The 22,757-nt window shown below is 43.1% G+C and overlaps 1 protein-coding gene across 1 annotated transcript in view; it reads left to right on the top strand.

Annotated features, from left to right (window-relative positions):
• Positions 1–2,638: 2,638 nt before the first annotated feature.
• Positions 2,639–22,757, top strand: part of PPP6C (protein phosphatase 6 catalytic subunit) — a 32,272-nt gene continuing 12,153 nt past the window's right edge. Inside the window, exons 1-2 of the mRNA XM_024762392.1 lie at positions 2,639–2,809; positions 19,809–19,904. Coding sequence (XP_024618160.1) covers positions 2,735–2,809; positions 19,809–19,904 — 171 coding nt within the window. The 5' untranslated portion in view covers positions 2,639–2,734. The remainder of the gene's footprint in view (positions 2,810–19,808; positions 19,905–22,757) is intronic.

Genomic DNA, 22,757 nt, shown 5'->3' with positions numbered 1-22,757 from the left:
ACCCCATTTTTCTTACAGCACTCCTTCTTTCCCTTTTTTCCCCTTTTTTGCCATTAATCATACTTTGTAATTAATTCTTTCCTTATTTACATGTTTGTTATCAGATTGTAAGTGCCGTAGGGCAGGGATCATATCTGTCTCATTCACATCATAGGTATTTGTTGAATAAATGAAGAAATCTATGCTTGTGGGCACCATTCTGCAACAGACTGTTAAAAATTAATTTTACTTTGAAACAATTTCATACTTACAGAACAGTTATAATACAAAGAACATCACACAGAGACCTCAATAAAGTTTCGCCACATGTTGTCAAAATACACTTTAGGGCCAGAGGATCCAGTCCAGGGTCACTTGAACAACAAATATTTATTGAGCACCTGCTACTATTGGACTATATAACCGTCTCCTAACCGGTCTTTCAGCTGCAATCATTGCCTCCTACAGTCTTACACAGCAGCCAGAGCAACCCTTTTATTTATTATTTTTTTTAACATCTTTATTGGAGTATAATTGCTTTACAATGGTATGTTAGCTTCAGCTTCACAACAAAATGAATCAGTTATATATATACATATGTTCCCATATCTCTTCCCGCTTGCTTCTCCTCCCTCCCCCCCCCCCTATCCCACCCCTCCAGGCGGTCACAAAGCACCGAGCTGATCTACCTGTGCTATGCGGCTCAGAGCAACCCTTTTAAAATGAGTTAGATCATGTTACTTCTCTGCTCAGGACTCGGCAATAATTCCTCATTACATCGAAAGTAAAAATCAGTGTTCTTTTCTCTCATCTCCTCTCCTACTCCTCTCACCTTGATCCAACCACACTAATCTTGCCATTTCCCAAAGATTCTAGACATGCTTTTATCTTAGGGTCTCTGCATCAGCTCCTCTCTATAATTTGTCTCAAGTAACTGCGTGGCTAACTCCCCCACCTCCTTGTTGATTCCTAAACATGCATCACTAAATCTCCCTTGCTCTGTTTTTTTTTCCCCTAGCACTTACCACTTTCTTTTTTTAAAATTTATTTATTTATTTTTGGCTGCATTGGGTCTTCTCTGCTGTGCACAGGCTTTCTCTAGCTGTGGCGAGTGGGGGCTACTCTTCGTTGCGGTGCACGGGCTTCTCATTGCAGTGGCTTCTCTTGTTGCGGAGCACAGGCTCTAGGTGTGCGGGCTTCAGTAGTTGTGGCTCGCAGGCTCTAGAGCACAGGTTCAGTATTATGGCGCACGGACTTAGTTGCTCCGCAGCATGTGGAATCTTCCCAGACCAGGGCTCGAACCCGTGTCCCCTGCATTGGCAGGCGGATTCTTTTTTGTTTTGTTTTGTTTGTTTTTGCGGCATGCGGGCCTCTCACTGTTGTGGCCTCTCCCGTTGCGGAGCACAGGCTTCGGACACGCAGGCTCAGCAGCCATGGCTCACGGGCCCAGCCACTCCACAGCATGTGAGATCTTCCCGGACCGGGGCACGAACCCGTGTCCCCTGCATCGGCAGGCGGACTCTCAAACACTGCGCCACCAGGGAAGCCCATGGCAGGCGGATTCTTAACCACTGTTCCACCAGAGAAGCCCACCACTTTCTCATATACTCTGCAGTTATTTACTATATTATTGTTTAATGGTTTATGTTCTGTCTCCTTTACTGGAATATAGCTACAGGTTGAGGATAGGGATCTTCTTCTATTTTGTTTGCAGAATACCCTAAGCACCTACAACTGTACCTGGCATATAGTTAAGTGTTCAATTAATAGCTGTTGAGTGAAGGAATGTTGAAAGTGTACTAAGTACCAGGTCCTGTTCTTGGTACAACAAAAAATCTCTCTGCCCTTATGGCACACGCACTGAAGTAGACTTAAGCCACCCAGACCTATTCCAGTCTTGGCTCCCCCGCCTATACCCTGTGAGATCTGGGCAAGTTACTCAACCTCTCTGAGCCTTCCTTTGCTATCAATCGTTATGAGGATTAGACAGAAAAACAGCATTTGTATAGTGCCTGGCCTAAGAAGAGCTTTAATATTTGTTTCCTTTCTTTCCAGGCTGGAAAGTTGGTAGCCTGACATCTCTGCCAAGGGTTTAGGCAAGGTTTCTATTAAGGCCTTGGAAAGGTGCAAACAGGTTACTATACGGCCAGGCCTACTCAACTTTTTTTTTTGGCCCTACCGTGCAGCATGAGGGATCTTAGTTCCCTGACCAGGGAGGAACCCGTGCCCTCTGCAGTGGAAGCGCATAGTCTTAACCACTGGACCGCCAGGGAAGTCCCCAGGCTTACCCAATTCTTAAGTGAAGATATTCTGGTGAGAGAATGCTTACAAGGGTCGGAGTGAGAAACCAGGGAATGGCTAGTGTCACCTACTTTGCCATTTTGCATCGGAAAAGCCTCGCTGGGTCCGCAGAGGTGGAAGTCTAGAGGAAGGGAAGGGGAGGAAAAGAAGAGTAGCTGGCCACTACAGAAAACTACAAATCCCAGCACACCCCACGGTAAACAACTACGGGTCTCAGCAGTTTCAGCTCCCTGGACCCAGGGAGCTCTGGGGGTCTGCTGCCTGTGTTCCGTGGGAGAGAGCGTGGGGCGTGCCGAAGCATTGGGGAAAATCGGGTCAAGCTTTACGCCGCTGCGTAGACGCGTCTCACGGGCCGGACGTGACGTAGGGAGGGTTCCGGCTTCGGCCTCCGCCGCTGCCGCCGCTAGCACAGCCGCGGACGCCGCTGCTGCCGTCGGGGCTTGTTATTTCTAAAATGGCGCCCCTGGACTTGGACAAGTATGTTGAGATAGCGCGGCTGTGCAAATACCTGCCGGAGAACGACCTGAAGGTGAGACTGGCCCGGGCGGGAGCGCTGCTTTCGGGGCTCCCCCCCTTCCGGCAGCGGGACTCCCGGCGGCCCGCCCTTCCTCTCTCCGCGGGACCCCCGGCAGTGTCCTGTCCCGTCACGGTGGAGGGCCTAACGCGGTGCGAGGCGACTCGTTCCGACTTGGCGTCACGCGGGGAGCGGGGGCAGCCCGAGTCCCCCGAATGCCATCCCGATTCCCTCGGCGGGGATCCCAAGGAATGTCGCGGCCTCTGCGCCAGGGTTGCCCGTCCTGGCCTTGGGGCTGCCCCGGAGCTCGAGCCTTCACGGCTTTGCTTACAAGACTCCTCTCCCCCCACACGGACCCCGGGTCTCGGAGTCTGAGGCGAGCCCCAGCGGGCAGTGGCAGCGGTCATCCCCCCCAGAGGCGGTGACAGGAGCGCGGGGAGGCCGGCGTCTGACAGGGGATGCAGCGTGCTCCCGGAACGCGGCCCCAGTGGGTTTAGGTGCCTGAGGAATGGGGATGGGCATGGGAAGGGGCAGGCGGGGGCCCGAGCAACCTGGTAGGGTGAGAGAACGTCAAGTCGTCCTTCTGTTCGAGCACTTCTCCCAGTTGCTTTTTAGGAGTGTTGGTTTTCTTCTGCTCCTTCCAATATGAACCCGTTTTCGAGCACGTCTTTGAGCCGTTTTAAATGGATAAAGTAACAGGCTCTCAATAAACACCAATACGTTTCTGTCCTTTAAGTTGTCCCCGCTCCCCCCCACCCCCTGCCCCAATCTCTTCTTAGCTCAAGATTTCATTGTTTTGGTTATCCAAAGGAAATGAGTCGTTCTTTGTACTGCAGAGTCCTAGCAACAGTAAACCTATGTTTGGGTAAAGAAATGAATGTAAGAATAAAGGAATGTAAGTCTTTAGGATACTGCTTTTTTGACAAGTGTTTCTATGCGTTTGTTAAAACCAGTGCTTAGGTGACTAGCAGTGTTTAGAGGTTGGTGGTAGTGCCTGTTCTTGTTCAATTAACTTTGATTTGCTGTGTGGTAAGTGGGTAAACTGTTGATAATTTTGAGTTGTTTTTATTCTTTAAGCTGTGGGTTTAAAGTAATTTATTTTTGTCCGTGAGTTTTTTTCTCTTAAGGAAGATATTACTGGTTTTTTCTTTTGCCATCTCTTGGTACAGGGAGTTGATATTTAACATCAGTCAACAGTGTGCAAAATGTTTAAGACCACAGGAGCTGTTGTGAATGTAACTAACTTGTATGTTAATTATATGTGCTGTTTGATAGGGGAGTCATTCTTGTCCATTTTCCCCTTTTTAACAGGATAATTTAATTAAAATGGGGACAAAGCCAGTATTAGTAGAAATGTAGCTTTCATGCTCTTGTGACGATAGTTTTGTAGCTTCTTTCTGCTATATGGCTTTTTAGGAAACAAGGATTTTTCCTTAAAAAAACGCGACATTGTGACCCAGTTCATTGGAAAACTAAAGTTGGCTTTTGCATGTCAGTGAATTGATGTGGAACTTTCTGTTCTTTAGGATATGTAAGGCAGTTTTAAGCTTTGTGTTTATAATGAGTAAAATATTGCTTATTATGAAATGTATCTCGATATTGGATATTGAAATGATTTGAAAGACAAATCAGTTGGATTTTCTTTAGACCTCTTAATTTGATAAACATTAGATTTCCTTCCTAACTTAAGAGAATATAGTTATTAAACCATTTCATCTCCCTTTGCAACACAATTGGACTGTACTTAGTGTGTATCTGTTTCCTAGTAAATTTCCCCCGCACCCCCCGGACCAACCACTAGAAAAAAAAAATTCTGAATTTTTCTATATAAGTGGAGGCTTTTCTTCTTTGTCTTGGAAATGTTTTTTTTATTTTATTTTTTTCGGTACGCGGGCCTCTCACTGTTGTGGCCTCTCCCGTTGCTGAGCACAGGCTCTGGACGCGCAGGCTCAGCGGCCATGGCTCACGGGCGCAGCCGCTCCGCGGCATGTGGGATCTTCCCGGACCGGGGCATGAACCCGTGTCCCCTGCATCGGCAGGCGGACTCTCAACCACTGCGCCACCAGGGAAGCCCTGGAAATGTTTTTATCAGATTAATTTTCTTGTGCTGCATCTCTGGTGTATTTAAAGAAATTTAATTCTGTTTCTCCCTCTTGGCATGAAGTGCAAACTAAAATTAGGCAGGCCAAGAAAGTATTCCAGGAGCACTTTTTCTGAGGCTTTAAAGCCAAAATAAAATATTCTATCAAAGGAGGAAAAATCATTGGGGCCACTTAATGATCATTATGGAAAAGATTTGTTCTGGTAGAAAAATAGGCCGAAATTTACCTGTGTTTTAAATTGGAAGTTGGAGATACTAAATAAAATAATAAATGCATAGGATGTTCTAGATCTAATCATGATTTCTCTATATCTAAATTGGAAATGGTCAAATCACTAGTCCTGGGTCAAATGTACATAACTGTTTTGAAGGAATAAGGGTGATATATGAAGGTGAGTGGACCAAAGCATAACATTTCTTAAAAAAGAGTTCGTGTGATTCTCATCCACTAAAAAAATTTTAGAGAGGATCTTAGAAACCACAGATTCCATATCTGACCAAATGTAAGAATGAATGATGAAAGACAGGTTTACTGAATACTTACACTTAGGTATTTTGTCATGGGAGAGGTTCTATAACTTGGAGATTGTCTGATCTCTTCGACAGTTCTTAAAGGTCCCATGTAAGTAAAGAAGTTGCACACTGAGTTGGTGTTCAGTTTTTTTTTTTTTTTTACTGAAGAACTGAAGACAGTTTCCATGGTAGGGGTTGGGAGAATACTAGTGTCTACCTCAGATATGCAACACAGGGAGAAGTAACCACTTCTATGGATTGATAGTTGCTGTAATCTTTTTTGGAACTCACTTTTATGTTTAGTCTGAACCATCTCTGTTTTTCATATAAGGCCACTGAGCCATCTCTGTTTTTCGTATAAGGCCACTGCTCTGCAAAATTGTACCTCTGTTTGAAATGCCTCCATAAAGCTTCAGAGAATTCTCTCTTGCTAGTAGGTAAGTGAAGGAGCTTTTCAAAGGCATATAGCTAGTAGGTAAGTGAAGAGCCTTTTGTACCTCCTTATTCAGCCTCTATCTGATTTTATAGATTCTCATATATGGTAGTCTTGAGCCTTCTGGATTTGAAGCCTGTTAGTCTTGTCACTCACCTTATTGCCTGTCTTACTGATCATTCTGTTTACCTGAGTTGTTTGGTTTTGTATATTATCTTTCTTTAGGTATTTCAAGGAAAAATGAACACAGTACAGCAGTTAGGGACAGACTGTGGCTTTCTATAGGGCTAGAATAGTTTTTTCAGTGTTTTCATTGATAATCTTTCTGAGACCCTTTCTGATAATGCTTGACATTTTGTCTTTTTGGCTACAGAATCACAGTCTCTTGGATCTTCTGAAAATAGTCTGTAGCAGTGCTGTCCAATAGAAAATGCTCAGAAATGTGAGCCTCAAATTGTTAAATTTTTTAAAGTAAAAAGAAACAGGTGCCGGAGCCTGTGCTCCGCAACGGGAGAGGCCACAACAGTGAGAGGCCCACGTACCGCAAAAAAACCCAAAACCCCCCCCCCAAAAAAGGTGAAATCAATCTTAGTAATATTTTATTTAACCCAATTTCAACATGCAATTAATATAAAATTACTAACATAATACCTTGTCTTTTTTTTGTATTAAGTCTACAAAATGTGGTATATGTTTTACATTTACAATACATCCCAGTTTGGATCAGCCACATTTCAGGTGCTCAATAGCTACATGTGGTAGTAGGTTTCCTATGGGACAGTGCACACTTCTAGTGACTCCCCAGACCCTTTTCTAGAATTTCAGAGCTGAGAGAGAATCAGAGTTTGCCTAGTTCTGTATTATTCTCACTTTACTGAGGGGGAACTGAGCTTTGTAGAGTTTATGATCTGCCTGAGGATGTCCAGCTAATCAATGAATTAAGTTGGAAAGCCTCTTTGTGCAGAGCTCTTTCTGATACAGTTAATAGCCTTTTAGGATGGCAAATAGCATACTTTTCTAAGTATGTCTTCCACTTAATCACCTTTCTTTTTACCTTCCATTCTGAGTACATTAGAGTGCTTTCTTCTGACGGTGTGCCTTGTACTTCCCTGCTTCTTTGCTTCTGCTTAGTCTCTTTCTTTTACCTACTTAATACTTATATAGCACAAATATTAAATCATTTAATACTGTGTGAGTTGGGTACTAACATTTGCCCCATATTACAGACAGGTATCTCAAGCACAGGCAGATTAAGTAACTTTTCAAAGGCATATAGCTAGTAGGTAAGTGAAGGAGCTGCATTCAGACCTAGGCAGTCTGGCTCCAGGGTTCACGTCCATATCTACCACTTATGTTTCCTGTATACAATACCCTTCATGCCCCTTTTAATTTTATTTATTTATTTATTTATTTTTTGGCCGCGCCAAATGGCTTGTGGAATCTTAGTTCCCCTACCAGGGATCGAACCCTGGGCCCACAGCAGTGAAAGCGCAGAGTCCTAACCACTGGACCACCAGGGAATTCCCCTCCATGCCCTTTTTAGCTCTAGCTCAGATGTCACTTTCTCCATACAGGGCTCCTGGATTCCGTAGTCAGAATTATTAGTAATGGTTAGAATTTACACAGCTACTTACAGTTTTCAGAGTACCTTCATGTCCACTCTATCACTGTGATAGGCAGAGCAAATATCAGGACTTGATAAGGTTTAAGTGATTTTTGCCACAGTGAGTCAGCAGAGTATGTACCTGAATTTATTTGCTATTTAAAATTTCCATTCTGGAATTCCCTGGTGGTCCAGTGGTTAGGACTCGGTGCTTTTGCTGCCATGGCCCACGTTCAGTATCTGGTTCGGGAACTAAGATCCCGCAGGATGTTTGGCAAGGCCAAAATATTTTCCATTCTTTCTGTTCTATACTAACCTTTGCCCCATAGCACTTTTTGTTCCATTTTACTACCACTTGTATTGTTCTGTCTTGTATGATAGTAAATATACCTGTCTCCACCATTAGACTGCAAGCTTCTTGAAAGGCCAGGATCATATCTTGTTTATTTTTGTATTCTCCACAGTCTTAGAACACTGCCTTGTATGTGATAGACACTCAGTTAAGGTGTGTTGAATCAAACCGTACTGCTTTACAACAGACATTTCTTTAACTGTCTCCTGTGTCAAGTACTATTCCCTGTGGATGCTAGAGATAGAATTTGGCACTTCTCTCTGTCTTTGAGGGGCTCTCAATATAGTAGGGGAGATAGAGAGGTAAACAAATGATCATTGCGTAGTTTGGTAGGTGCTAAAATAGAGAGCTGTCCAGCATATCGGAGAACATAGAAGAAGCAGCATCTAACTCTGGAGCCACAGATGGTTTCACAAAGGAGGAACAATGAGAGGATGAGCAGAGTTTTTTCAGGTAGACAAGACAGGAAGGAAAGAACATGAAGCAGAAGAAATACCATGTGCAATGGTATAGCTTAATCTAAAAGAAGATGGCTGGTCAACTTGAAGTAGTTTGGTATGGCTTGAGGTGGTGCAGAGAAGACAGGCAGAGACCAAATCATGGAAGATGAGGCTGATAAACTTGAATTTTTATCTTTGAGATGGTTCATGTATAAACACTTTGAAATGTTTTTATATTTTAGGGAAAAACAAATAAATCATGCTTGGTGATATTTTAAAAAATATGGCTAACTGAAAAGTAGATTCAAAGGAAACTATTAGAGAGATACACTGTTGTATGTAGTAGGAATATGACAATCATAAAGATGATATCTGAATGGAGTTTGGGAAACACTATCATAGAGGAGTGTCCTTGAGAGGTTTTTAAGGGGGACAGTGACAGGTTTTAGGAATTTTCTAGCAGCATTATGGACCTTGGATTGGAATGGGACAAAAATGTCATAGGAGCAATAGACCAGGTGACATGAAAGCTTTTGAAGTAAGCCAGTAACAAGTGGTTGTGGTGTTTAAAAGGAAATGAAGATGGTATAATAGGACCTGTTGACAGATTATGTATAGGTTTGAGAGAGAGAGAGAAGAGTTTAGTGTAATCTCTTAGTTTCTGGCATGGATTACTTAGTAAATACTAATAACTAGATTAAGGCATACAAGGGAGTTTGGTTTGGGCCAGACTGAATTTGAGATGCTGCCAAGTCAAGAGACTGAGGCAGAAACGTTCAGAAAACTGTTGGATAAACAGATCTGTTGGGTAACAAATATCTATTGATTACCAAATGTGCTCCAGACACTGTTCTAATAGTGTTAAACTCAGGAGAAAGGTCTAGACCAGTGGTTCTCAGCCGGGGGTGATTTTGCCCGCGAGCGGATATTTGGCGATGTCTGGAGACACTTGTAGATTTTCGCAGTTATCTAGGGGGTGTAAAGGCCAGATGTTCCTGGACATCATACAGTGCACAGGACAGCAGCCCCCACAACAGAGAGTTGTCGGTAGTGCCAGGGCTCAGGAACTCTGGTTTTTACTGAAGGTACGGATATTTCCTTCTGGATTGTTAGCGTGTGAATATCATTGTCATCTTGGATTCCCGCTCCCACTCTTCATTCCCAGTGATTTGTGTTATAGTAGAGACTATTCAAAGGCTGTGTAGAATATAATCTTAGATAGATTTTTATTTCTTAAGAAGAGATTTTGTAAATACCAGTATGTAAAAGTAAATAAAGGAAATAGTATGTTTCCAATAACAAGATCAGCTAAACGAAGAATTACAGAAATTCAAAACCCAGTGTATTTGAGGGGCAAGAGAGAGCAGGGAGACAGGAGCAGAGAATAGAGTGGATCTGTAAACAAGTATCTTGAGGAAAACGTAGAGAAGGGAAATAGGGTCTCCTAAGAATGGGTCCATGAACCTCTACTTTTTCAAGGATTACGAATTAATTAGGCACCGTGGGGAGAAATGGGTGTAGTTTGCCCTAAATTTGGGATAAGACTGAGAATCTTGCCTCAGTGACTGCTTTGGGGCAGAAAGAGAAACAAACCATGCTTCCTACAAATCAAGCTGCAAAAAAAAGCTGTGAAGGGCTTTGGAAGAGCCTCTCCCATGGCAAGACTGGGCTCTGAGAGGCCAGTGTGTGTGTAGTTGGCTGACATATGTAGAGTTTGTGCTGAGATTTCATAGAATTCTTATTTTTATGTGCTCTTGACATGAATTTGTAAGCTGCTGCTGAACTGGAGTGATGAGAGGCAGTGGCTTTGGCTTAGAGGCTTAGTGCTCTAAGTCCTCTGTTGGGACTGCAGAAGTGGCAGTTATAGGAGGCAGCTGTTAACTTTACTCAAGTTAGCGTGCCTGGCCTCGGGTTGAAGATGTTGCTTAAGTAGTTTACATGGTTCGCTAGGCACTCACTGGCTTTTGGTAGGGTTTCACAGTGATGTTCTTTAGCTAATGGTCTCCTGTTACTTTCAGATCAGCCCCGGGGGGTTTGGGCCAGTCACCATAAGTGACTTGCAGTTCAGGAGGCATTATGGACCAGGAGAGCCAGTCATATGTGGGTGCAAATTCTGCAGCATTCAAAATGGGAACGATAGAGTCCCTCACGAATCTGTGCTGTGATTAGTTTCAGAATGTTAAATGATAACTCACTTTGTTCTAAAAAGTATATAGAGTGGTTTACAAAGAAGCATTCAATATAGCAAGATAAATTATATTCAGAATAAGTAAGAAAAATGAGACAAAAAGAAAATAAAGATAGGAAACCAAAATGGAGCCAATAGGAAAAATAAGAATAGTACATATAAAAGAAAAGCTATGATGACTGGGTTACTTCTTTGAGATTAGGCCTTAAGCTTTCTAGGAGCCTACAGAAAGATGTAAACTGATCAATTAAAAAAAACTTACAGAGTCTGTAAGATGATAAAAATAAGCTTCTCAGGGAAATCACATCTATCCTTGATGGAAGAAACAAAGAGACATTCCTCCCCCAGTCCTCCTTGAAGGCAACTATTTAATCACAGCATCCTGTGCACCTTGTTTATAGTCCACGCAATGACAAGCTCTGTAGAGGACTGTTTCCTATAATGTCCTTTACTACAGGTTGATAGTATGACGTTAAAGTGCAATTTGGGAAAAAGCAATTGGGAATGGAGTGCAGTGTAACGCAGGGTGAGTTCAGCCCTCTCTAGAGGACAGTCTGGCTTAATTCGTGGTGGAGTTTATAGTAGGTTGGTTTGTTTGGGTAACAAACTAATAATTGATCTTTAAAGGGGTGTACACCAAAGTTGATGGAGCCCCCAAATTTACAAGAGTGGGCAAGAGGAGAGATCAACATTATACGCTTATGTCAGAGAATATATTAGGTATGGGCTCTGACCTTCACTGATGGAAGTCAGGCCTGTTCTTAAAAGATGTGCAATCTGAAAGAGTGTGGGTGGGACAAGTGCCTGAGAACAAGCAGGCCTCCTGGCAACAAACAGAAAACTCTGCCCACTCCCGGACAAATTACAGCAAAGCACTTCTGCAGATACCTTGGTGGAATTCTCTTTGAGGAGGTTTGGTGAGTGTACCTGAAAAAAATCACAAATATTAATTGAGCAAGGCATTATACCTAAGAAAGGTGGGTAAGGTCCTGAGATCGGTACTTTAAAACATCACTATAGGGCTTCCCTGGTGGCGCAGTGGTTGAGAGTCTGCCTGCCGATGCAGGGGACACGGGCTCGTGCCCCAGTCCGGGAAGATCCCACATGCCACAGAGTGGCTGGGCCCGGGAGCCATGGCCGCTGAGCCTGCACGTCCGGAGCCTGTGCTCCGCAACGGAAGAGGCCACAACAGTGAGAGGCCTGCATACTGCCAAAAAAAAAAAAAAAAAATCACTATATTGTTTTATTTTAAAAATTGTATAGTTTCAGAAAGTACATTTAAAAGTATAAATTGTTGCTCTATGAGGCTAACCTAAAAAAAGTAGTGCTCTTTTTTCTGGCTGACTGAGAAGGGAGGTGGTAATGAAAGACTATAAAAAAATACAGGCCAATCATGGCATATTTGTTCTTTGGAACTACCCTTAAGCTAGATGGAAGTGAGTTAGGGTGAAAAAAAAATGCAAACAGTAATTGTAAACTTTGGGAGCTAATTACTATACAAATAATAAATTATATATCACAGGTCTAATGGATTATAATAGAAAGAGGATGTTGTACAACACTGATCCTTTGAAATTGATTGGGAGGACAGCTACCTCTATCCACAAGGAGTAGATTTGAGTGGTTATGGTCAACGTGGTAATTATTATTTTTAAAGAAGTAATATATATTTTTAATTTAAAAATAACAGTTTTATGAGATATAATTCACATATCATAAAATTAATTTTTAAAGTGTATAATTCAGTGGGGTTTTTTTCCCAGTGGGTTTTAATATATTTACAGAGTTGTGCAACCATTGCCATAATCAATGTTAGAACATTTTTATCATCCCAAAGAGAAACTATACCCATTAACAGAAACTCCCCATTACCCCTTACCTCAAAGTCCAGCCCTAAGCAACCATTAATCTATTTTATATCTTCATGGATTTGCCTATTCCAGGCATTTCAAATAAATTGAGTCATATATTGAGTTGGCTAAAAAGTTCCTTCGGGTTTTCCCATAAGGTGTTACGGAACTTTTTGGCCAACTCAATATATATATATATTTTAAAATAAATTTATTTGTTTATTTATTTATTTTTGGCTGTGTTGGGTCTTCATTGCTGCGCATGGGCTCTCTCCAGCTGTGGCGAGCAGGGGCCACTCCTCGCCGTGGTGCATGGGCTTCGCATTGCAGTGCTTGTTGCAGAGCACAGGCTCCAGGCACACAGGCCCCAGCGGCTGTGGCACGCAGGCTCAGCAGTGGGGCTCGCAGACTCCAGAGCGCAGGCTCAGCAGTTGTGGTGCACGGGCTTAGTTGCTCTACGGCATGTGGGATCCTCCCGGACCAGGGCTCGAACCCGTGTCCCCTGCATTGGCAGGCGGATTCTTCACCACTGAGCCACCAGGGAAGCCCCTTCATGCTTTTTTAAAAAGTAAAATAAATAAACAAAGATGAAAGTGGAATGCGTTTTGGTTGACATCTCTGGCAACTGCTGTTTTGGGTTTGATGTATATCCTCCTAGCTTATTTTATTTTATTATTTTTTCATTTTACTGCGTTGGATCTTAGTTGTGGTACATGGGATCTTCATTGAGGCATGTGGGATCTTTTGTTGTGGCGCTCCGGCTCTTCGATGTGGTGTGCAGGCAGGCTCAGTAGTTTCGCCGCATGGGCTTAGTTGCCCTGAGGTATGTGGGATCTTAGGTCCCCGACCAGGGATCAAACCCGCGTCCCCTGCATTAGAAGGCAGATTCTTAACTTCTGGACCACGAGGGAAGTCCCCCAGGTTGGTATTTCTATTTTGTGGATGAGGAAACTGAGGCACAGAGAGATGAAGTAACTTAGCAGGGTTACACAGCTAAGTAACAGACAGTAAGCTAAGTAATAGGTAGTAAGAAATTGAGGTGATATTGTTCTGTGATCTCTTTGACTTCAGAGACTGTGCTCTTAACCTCTGAACTGTGCCATTGTGTTACTTGTGTAAGATATCCTGCAATTGGTACTTGTTGATTTAGGAGTAAAGGAATATTCTCTCTGGGCCCTACTCTATTCCTCCAAAATTTGACCTTCCATCAGTATTTTCTTTTTTAAAAATTTTGTTTATTTTATTTATTTATTTTTGGCTGTGTTGGGCTGTCGATGGCTTTCTCTAGCTGTGGCGAAAGGGGGCTACTCTTCGTTGAGATGCGCAGGCTTCTCATTGTGGTGGCTTCTCTTGTTGTGGAGCGTGGGCTCTAGGAGCACGGGCTTCAGTAGTTGTGGTACGCGGGTTCAGTAGTTGTGGCTCACGGGCTCTAGAGTGCAGGCTCAGTAGATGTGCCGCACGGGCTTAGTTGCTCCACAGCATGTGGGATCTCCCCGGACCAGGGCTCGAACCCATGTCCCCTGCATTGGCAGGCGGATTCTTTACCACTGCGCCGCCAGGGAAGCCCCTTCCATCAGTATTGAACATAGCTGATTACTCCTCTTTTGAAACATTTTCTTCACCGGACTTCCACAATACTACACTCTCATGGTTTCCTTCGTACCTCATCAAGCAGTCCCTTTTGCTGGTTCCTCCTTCTGTCCCTAACTTCTGTGTGAAGTATTAAGACTCCTTTTTGTAACTTATCCTTTTCCCTATTTGTAAGCAGCCACTTTAGTTGTCTCTTCTAGTCTCATGACTTGAAATATATATTTCCTGACAATCTCCAAATTGGTCTCTCTAGCCTGCATCCTTTTCCTTGAATTCAGGACTCACTGGGTCAGCTGTTTACAGCACATCTTAGGCACTTTGAAGTCTGATAGGCATTGCAGACTTAGTGTGTCAAAATCAAATTCTTACAGCCAAATAGTGGAAAGAACCCAAATGTCCAGGAACTGATGAATGGATAAGCAAAATGTGGTAAATACATACAATGGAATATTATTCAACTATAAAGAAGAACAAACAAATCATGTATGTTACAATGTGGATGAACTTTAAAAACATATGTTAAGTGAAAGAAGCCAGTCACAAAAGGCCCCATTTCTAGATGTCCAGAATGAACAAATCCATAGACACAGCAGACTAGTGATTGCCTAGGGCTGTGGGGTGGGGTTGTGGGAGGTGGGAGATGAGTGCCAATGAGTATACAGTTTCTTTTTGGGGTGATGAGAATGTTCTAAAATTGATTATGGTGATGGTTGCCCAACAGTGAGCATGCTGAAAACCATTGAATTTTATACATTAAAGGGGTGAATTTTACGATGTGTGAATTATATCTCAATGAAGTTGTTAAAAAAGCCCCACAAATTCCTGGTTCCCCATCCCCCAAACAAAACCCAGACAAATCAAAACAATCTACTACTCATAAAAAAATAATTGAGAAACACTGGGCTTATTAAAATTAAAAACTTTGCTCTGCATGGGAATTCCCTGGTGGTCCAGTGGTTAGGATTTCATGCTGTCACTGCTGAGGGCCCAGGTTTGATCCCTGGTCAGGGAACTAAAATCCCACAAGCCGCGCAGCCAAAAAAAAGAAAATTAAAAAAACAAACAAAAACGTTGCTCTGCAAAAGATGCTTTCAAGAGAATGAGAAGGCAAGCCACGGACTGGGAGAAAATATTTGTGAAAGACATGTCTGATAAGGGACTTTTATCCAGAATAAACAAAACACTCTTAAAACTCAGCACTAGGAAAACAAACAACCCTATTAAAAATGGGCCAAAGGGGCTTCCCTGCTGGCTCAGTGGTTAAGAATCCGCCTGCCAATGTATGAGGCACAGGTTCGAGCTCTGGTCCGGGAAGATCCCACATGCCGCAGAGCAGCTAAGCCTGTGTGCCACAACTACTGAGCCTGCGCTCTAGAGCCCGCGTGCCACAACTACTGGGCCCATGTGCTGCAACTACTGAAGCCTGCATGCCTAGAGCCCGTGCTCTGCAACAAGAGAAGCCACTGCAATGAGAAGCCTGCACACCGCAACAAAGAGTAGCCCCCACTCACCGCAACTAGAGAAAGCCCATGCACAGCAACGAAGACCCAACGCAGCCAAAAAAAAAAAAAAGGGGCCAAAGACTTGAACAGATACCTCAGCAAAGAAGATATATAGATGACAAATAAGCCTATGAAGAGGTGCTCCATATCATATGTCATTAGGGAGATGCAAATTAAAACAAGGTGGGAATTCCCCAGCGGTCCAGTGGTTAGGACTCTTGCTTTCACTGCTGAGGGCCCAGGTTCAGTCCTTGGTCAGGGAACTGAGATCCCACAGTCCGCGTGGTACGGCCAGAAACAAAACAAAACAAAAACAACAACAAGGCAGTACCACTACACACCTATTAGAATGGCCAGAATCCAAAACACTGACAGCACCAAACATTGGCAAAACTGTAGAGCAACGGAAACTCTCACTCATTGTTGATGGGGATGCAGGCTAGTACAGTCACTTTGGAAGATCATTTAGCAGTTTCTTACCAAACTAAACACCCTTACCATATGATGTAGCAGTCATGGTGTTTATCCAAATGAGTTGAAAACTTAACATCCACTGTAAAACCTATACACAGATGTTTATGGCAGCATTATTCATAATTGCCAAAATTTGAAAGCAACCAAGATGTCCTTCAGTAGACAAATCGTTAAATAAACTGGTACATTGAGATAATGGAATATTATTCAGTACTAAAAAGAAATGAGCTATCAAGCCATGGAGAGACATGAAGGAAGCTTAAATGCGTATTGCTACGTGAAAGAAGCCAACCTGAAAAGACAACATATGTATGATTCCAACTATATGACATTCTAGAAAAGGCAAAACTATGGTGATAGTAAAAAGATCAGTGGTTTCCATCCTTTCCCCATACCTTGCCCGACATATCTCTTAAATGTGGATGTCATCTGTATCCTTTATCACATCCTTTAGTAAACTGGTAAATGCAAGTGTTTCCCTGAGTTCTGTGAGCTGCTCTAGCAAATTATTCAAACCTAAGGAGGAGGTCTTTGGAACCTCTGATCTATACCCGGTTGGTTAGAAGCACAGGTGATAACCTGGGCTTGCAACTGGTGTCTGAAGTGTGTGTGTATATTGGCAGGGGAGTTGTGGGCGGGGGGGCAGTGTTGTGGGACTGAGCCCTTAACCTGTGGGATCTGACACTATCTCTGGTAGATAATGTCAGAATTGAGTTAAATCGTAGGATACCCCGCTGGTGTTGCAGAGAATTGCATATTGTAGGGAGAAAAAACCTTGGTGACCAGGAGTGTCAAAACTGAGTGTTCTGTGTGACTAGTAAGGGAGACACATAGGAAAGAAGCACAAAGTAGGGAAGAACTGAGTTTTTCCCTACATAGGAAGGAAAAAGCTGAGGTTTTTTGTTTTTGTTTTTTTTTAAACAAATGCAAAGTAGAACTGAAGGAACCTTAGAGACCATCTTTCATGATAAACTTAAGGCTCTGAGTTCAGAAACATTGTTTCACTCACCAGTATCTGTTCCTTTTACAAATAATGGATGGATTATATATCTGGACCAAGGATTGTTTATTGAAGCATCTGAGGGTTGTAGGAAATTCAGCACAGAAGGAGCTCCCTACTCAGGGCCAGAAGGACTCCAGGCCAAAAGGATGATCTTGCCTTTGAGGTGCTATTTGAAGATCAGGAACTTATCCTACGAATAAGAGCAAACCTTTTTATTTTGAAAATGTTTTAAACAGCTTGATTTCTCCTCATTTTTTGGGGGGGGGGACTTTTTTCTTGCTCACCCCCCCCCCCATTGTGAGTTCTCTCCTATGCTTGCCTCTGTGTAAAGTGTTGTAGCTATAACTGTTTTTGTTTGTTTGTTTGTTTGCGGTACGCGGGCCTCTCACTGTTGTGGCCTCTCCTGTTGCGGAGCACAGGCTCCGGACGCGCAGGCTCAGCGGCCATGGCTCACGGGCCCAGCCGCTCCGCGGCATGAGGGATCTTCCCGGAACGGGGCACAAACCCACGTCCCCTGCATCGGCAGGCGGACTCTCAACTACTGCGCCACCAGGGAAGCCCGCTATAACTGTTAATGTGTGTCTCTCATATATTTAAGTAAATTGTAGCATTTAGATTCCTTAATTAATGTTTAAAATCATTTCATTATGCTTGTGTAGTTTAATTTGTCCTTTCTTGGCAGATCTTCATAAAATCTAGTAGGGCCTCTGACTGTAGTATTAACTGGTCTCAGATGGAAGGAAGATTCCCCCCCAGTTCTTTTTTTTTTTTTTTTTTAAATATTTATTTTGGCTGTGCCAGGTCTCAGTTGCAGCGCGCTGGATCTTCGTTGCGGCATGCAGACTTCTTTAGTTGCGGCATGTGGACTTCTTAGTTGTGGCATGTGAACTCTTAGTTGTGGCATGCAAACTCTTGGTTGTAGCATGCACGTGGGATCTAGTTCCCTGACCAGGGATCACACCTGGGCCCCCTGCATTGGGAGCGTGGAGTCTTACCCACTGGACCACCAGAGTTCTTTTTTTAAAAATTAATTCCTTAATTAATTTTTGGCTGTGTTGGGTCTTTGTTGCTGCATGCAGGCTTTCTCTAGTTGCGACGAGCGGGGGCTACTCTTTGTTGCGGTGTGTGGACTTCTCATTGCAGTGGCTTCTCTTTGTTGTGGAGCACGGGCTCTAGGCGGGTGGGCTTCGGTAGTTTGGCTTGTGGGCTCTAGAGCAGAGGCTCAGTAGTTGTGATGCATGGGCTTAGTTGCTCCACGGCACGTGGGATCTTCCCAGACCAGGGCTTGAACCCGTGTCCCCTGCGTTGGCAGGCAGATTCTTTATTTATATTTATTTTTGGCCGCGTTTAGTCTTTGTTGCTGTGCGTGGGCTTTCTCTAGTTGTGGCGAGCAGGGGCTACTCTTTGTTGCGGTGCATGGGCTTCTCATTGCAGTGGCTTCTCGTTGCGGAGCACAGGCTCTAGGCGCGTGGGCTTCAGCAGTTGTGGCATGCGGGCCCTAGAGTGCAGGCTCAGTAGTTGTGGTGCATGGGCTTAGTTGCTGCACGGCATGTGGGATCTTCCCGTACCAGGGCTCGAACCCGTATCTGCTGTATTGGCAGGAGGATTGTTAACCACTGCGCCACCAGGGAAGTTCCCCTAGAGTTCTTTTTAAAAGGTAGAGTGACTCTTAAATTTACATTTTGCGATTAATTTTGTTAACCTTTCTATTTTGAGATAATTGTAGATTTATATGCAATTGTAAGAGATAATACCAAGTGATCCCATGTACCCTTTACCCAGTTTTCTCTGGTAGTAATGTCTTGTGGAACAAATACCACAATCAGGATATTCACATTGATACACTCCACGATCTTGTTCATAATTCTCCAGTTTTACTTGTACTCATTTGTGTGTGTATTTAGTTCTATGCAGTATTGTTATATCTGTAGTCTCATGTATCTAATACCACATTCATGATACAGACAGTTCCATCACCCCAAGGAGTCCACATGTTGTCCTTTTTGTAACCATACGCATCTCCCTCCTGCTGCCCCTACCTCCTAGACCCTTGGCAATCACTAATCTGGTCTCCATTTCTATAAATTTTTTATTTCAAGAATGTTATATAAATGGAATCATACAGTATATAACCTTTTGGGATAGGTGTTTTTTTTTTCTCCCCACTCAGCATAAATCCCTTGAAATTTATACAGATTGTCATGTGTCAGTAGTTTGTTTTTTATTGCTGAATAGTATTCCACGGTGTGAATGTACCATAATTTAACTGTTCACTGTTGAAGGACAACTGATTTATTTCTAGTTTTTGGCTCTTATGAATTAAGCTTCTGTGGACCTTTGTGTACAGGTTTTTTTATGTGATCATAAATTTTCATTGCCAAGAATGCAGTTGCTGGGTCATATTCGGTAAGTGCGTGGTTTGCAATGTACTTTAAAAATTAGCAGATAAGGGCTTCCCTGGTGGCGCAGTGGTTGAGAGTCCGCCTGCCGATGCAGGGGACGTGGGTTCATGCCCTGGTCCGGGGGGATCCTGCGTGCCGCGGAGCGGCTGGGCCCGTGAGCCATGACGGCTGGGCCTGCGCATCCGGAGCCTGTGCTCCGCAACGGGAGAGGCCACAGGGGTGAGAGGCCTGCGTACCACACACACGCACACAAAAATTAGCAGGTAAAAACCTTTTCCTCTTAAAATTATTGACTTTTGCATTTTTTTGTTGAAAAACATCATTTTACAGTTCCTTGCAGAGCTCTCTGTCTTCTAGAACCTATTACCTGTATAGCCAGGGAGTTTGCATTTTGGAATAGGCATTGTGAGAGGAAGGTAAAAGCTGACAGAAATCGAATCCCAGAATCATCATAGTTTCCTTTCCTGTGGCATAATACACGGATTAGTTCTTGTCTTTTTTGCATTTGGCCTTTAGTTTTAATATTGTAATAAAAGGTTGCATTTTATTTTCTCTTCTTACAGCGGCTATGTGACTATGTTTGTGACCTCCTCTTGGAAGAGTCAAATGTCCAGCCAGTATCAACACCAGTAACAGTGTGTGGAGACATACACGGACAGGTAAAATTTCATGCGGAGATTTTTAGCTTTTGTACTGTCTGTCCATGTCTGTTTCCAGTTGTGCTGCAAAATATTAAAAAAAAAAATGCTGGTGGTTGGCTAGGGTGCCTCAGTCTGTGTGACATTAATGATTCCTGGTTACTGTTAAAGTGAATAAAAGCAGTGGTCAAATTATTCATGGACTTTGTTGAAATCATACTTAGAAAGTGAAGCAGCATTATTGCTCTGTGGACAGGGGGAGGTATAAAATACAAATGTGGGCTGCTCCTAGTTATTATGATTGATAGCAGATGCTTTGGTGTTAGGCACTAATTTTCTATTCATTCTGTTCATTTCTGTTCTGTTCACTTAATATCATATTTCATTGAAAATTTTATTGAAATTTATTGAAAATTTATCATTTCCTTAGTGGGAATGAGAATAGCAGCAGTTCAGAAAGATAAAATTATTGGTGCATGATTTTACAGCAAGTCAGTGCTAGAATGGGATGAGAAAGACAGTTCATTTTTTCATCTGCTGGGGTTTTGTTTGTTTTTAAGAGTTTCAGAGCATTGACAGGTGGGGTACACCTCATCTTTAGACTCTTACTGTCAGTGTTTAGCCTAGTTAGAAAACTGTGTATTTGTAGTTTTTTCTTTTTTACTGGGAAATGAAAGCTGAACAGAACACTCATAGCCTGCTCTGTGCATGCAATGGAGTTGGGGCTATAAGACATAATATTTGTGAACAATATAGTATTTATGAATTCCTACAGGACCTTAACTATGACTGCCTAAAGGAGCAGAAATGTGTGTAGCTTGGTTGTGATTGAGGGCTGCTCCATGAGTACAGTTCTATTTTTTTTTTCTTTTAATTTGGCTGCCCTGGGTCTCTGTTGCGGCGTGCAGGCTCTTCGTTGCCGGCTTCTCTCTAGTTGCGGCACTAGGGCTCTAGAGCGTGCAGGCTCAGTAGTTGCGGCATGCAGGCTTAGTTGCCCCGTGGCATGTGGGATCTTAGTTCCCTGACCAGGGATCGAACTTGCGTCCCCTGCACTGGAAGGCGGACTCTTAGTCACTGGACCAGCAGGGAAGTCCCATAAAGTTCTATTTTGACTACTTAGCTCTTTTCTTTTTGGTTTTTCAGTCTGTTCTCTGGATGTGTGAGGTTATAATAAATGACATCTGTATGTTATCAGCTTCTAAATAGAGGCCCCCACTATGTCATATTTAATCTGTTAAAATTCTAGTTCTCTAAAGTAGACCTTAGGAGTTCTTCTTAATTTCCATGGAACTTCTCTCCAAAAGTATAATAAATATTTGTATTTTGCTAACATAAAGGGTATTAATATAAGCAGTGCCTTAACATATTTCTAAAAGCTGAAATAAACCAAGTAATGCTTTCCCTTGATTATAATATTAAAATTGAGGGGTTACCTGTGTTTATTGGCTGCAGCATGAGGCTTGTGGGATCTTAGTTCCTGACCAGGGATCGAACCCGTGCCCTTGGCAGTGAAAGTGCAGAGTCCTGGGCTTCCCTGGTGGCGCAGTGGTTGAGAGTCCGCCTGCTGATGCAGGGGACACGGGTTCATGCCCTGGTCCGGGAAGATCCCACATGCCACAGAGCGGCTGGGCCTGTGGGCCATGGCCGTTGAGCCTGCGCGACCGGAGCCTGCGCTCCGCAACGGGAGAGGCCACAACAGTGAGAGGCCCACGTACCGCAAAAAAAACCCAGAAAGTGCAGAGTCCTAACTATTGAACTGCCAGGGAATTCCCCAAGACTTTTCAATAATATGAATTATAGTCATAATCAGAGGTCAGGAAGTTAGAGACAACTTCAAACTGCTAAAATTAATTCAGATAATAAATTTGCACTTCTACTGATAGATTATATATACCTTCAGTCAAATGTACAATTCTTACTTTCATTTATCTTGTGTTTTGACATTAATAATGTACTTTTTCACATATTGCATGTCAATTTTTTTTTTTAAGGTTCCTATGAGGTAGGGTTTTGTAGAGAAGGAAACTGAGTTGAAAGATTGAGGAATTAACCCAAATTCGCACAGCTACTGAGGGACAGAGCTGAGATTTGAAACTCATTTGGGTGCCCGGTAGCCCATGCTATTTATTTATTTATTTTTTGGCTGCACGGCTTGTGGGATCTCACTTCCCCGACCAGGGATTGAACCTGGGCCACGTCAGTGAAAGCCTGGAATCCTAACCACTAGGCCCCCAGGGAACTCCCAGCCCATGTTATTTTAAGACTACCACCAAATTGAGCCGTGTTTCTCTTGTACTTGACCCTTTGAAACAATTGCTCATCAAAAACATGGGACTTGAGGAGCTTCTAAATGTCTGCAGACTAGTCTAATGTAAGGTGTATCTTTTGGGACTTGTACAGTTGTCTTCCCCTTGGGCTAGTTTTGGAATTGCAGGATTGGTTTATGAGTATACATAAACTCATAAGAAATGTTGATAAGCATACAGTTGCTGAGAAGCATTGAAACAACATAATCTAGTGAGGAGATTGTAGACTTCAGTGTCAGACAGAGCTTGGTTTAAGTTAAGTCCTGCTTGGGTACATAACAGCTGTTTAAGAAGCCATTTCAGCTAGCTCTTCAGTTCTTTAAATATGGCCTGTGGACCCTTGAGCATCTGTAAGTTGGCAGAAAATCAACTGAGGGTAAAACTGTTGGTGCCTCAGCATGAATCAAGGGAGTGTCACCAGCCTATGCTGGTTGTCATTGTATTTTTCACCAGTATGCATGCATGTACAGTAAAATAAAATGCCAGTATCACTTAAGAATGTCCGTGATGAAGCAGTAATATTAATGGCACTCTTGACCCCTCAGTAGAAACATCTTTTGAGTAGTCC

The sequence above is a fragment of the Neophocaena asiaeorientalis genome, unplaced genomic scaffold (genome assembly GCF_003031525.2).
Source record: "Neophocaena asiaeorientalis asiaeorientalis breed wild unplaced genomic scaffold, Neophocaena_asiaeorientalis_V1.1 scaffold78, whole genome shotgun sequence".
Classification (NCBI taxonomy): domain Eukaryota; kingdom Metazoa; phylum Chordata; class Mammalia; order Artiodactyla; family Phocoenidae; genus Neophocaena; species Neophocaena asiaeorientalis.
This window is presented reverse-complemented; position numbering and strand designations above follow the sequence as displayed.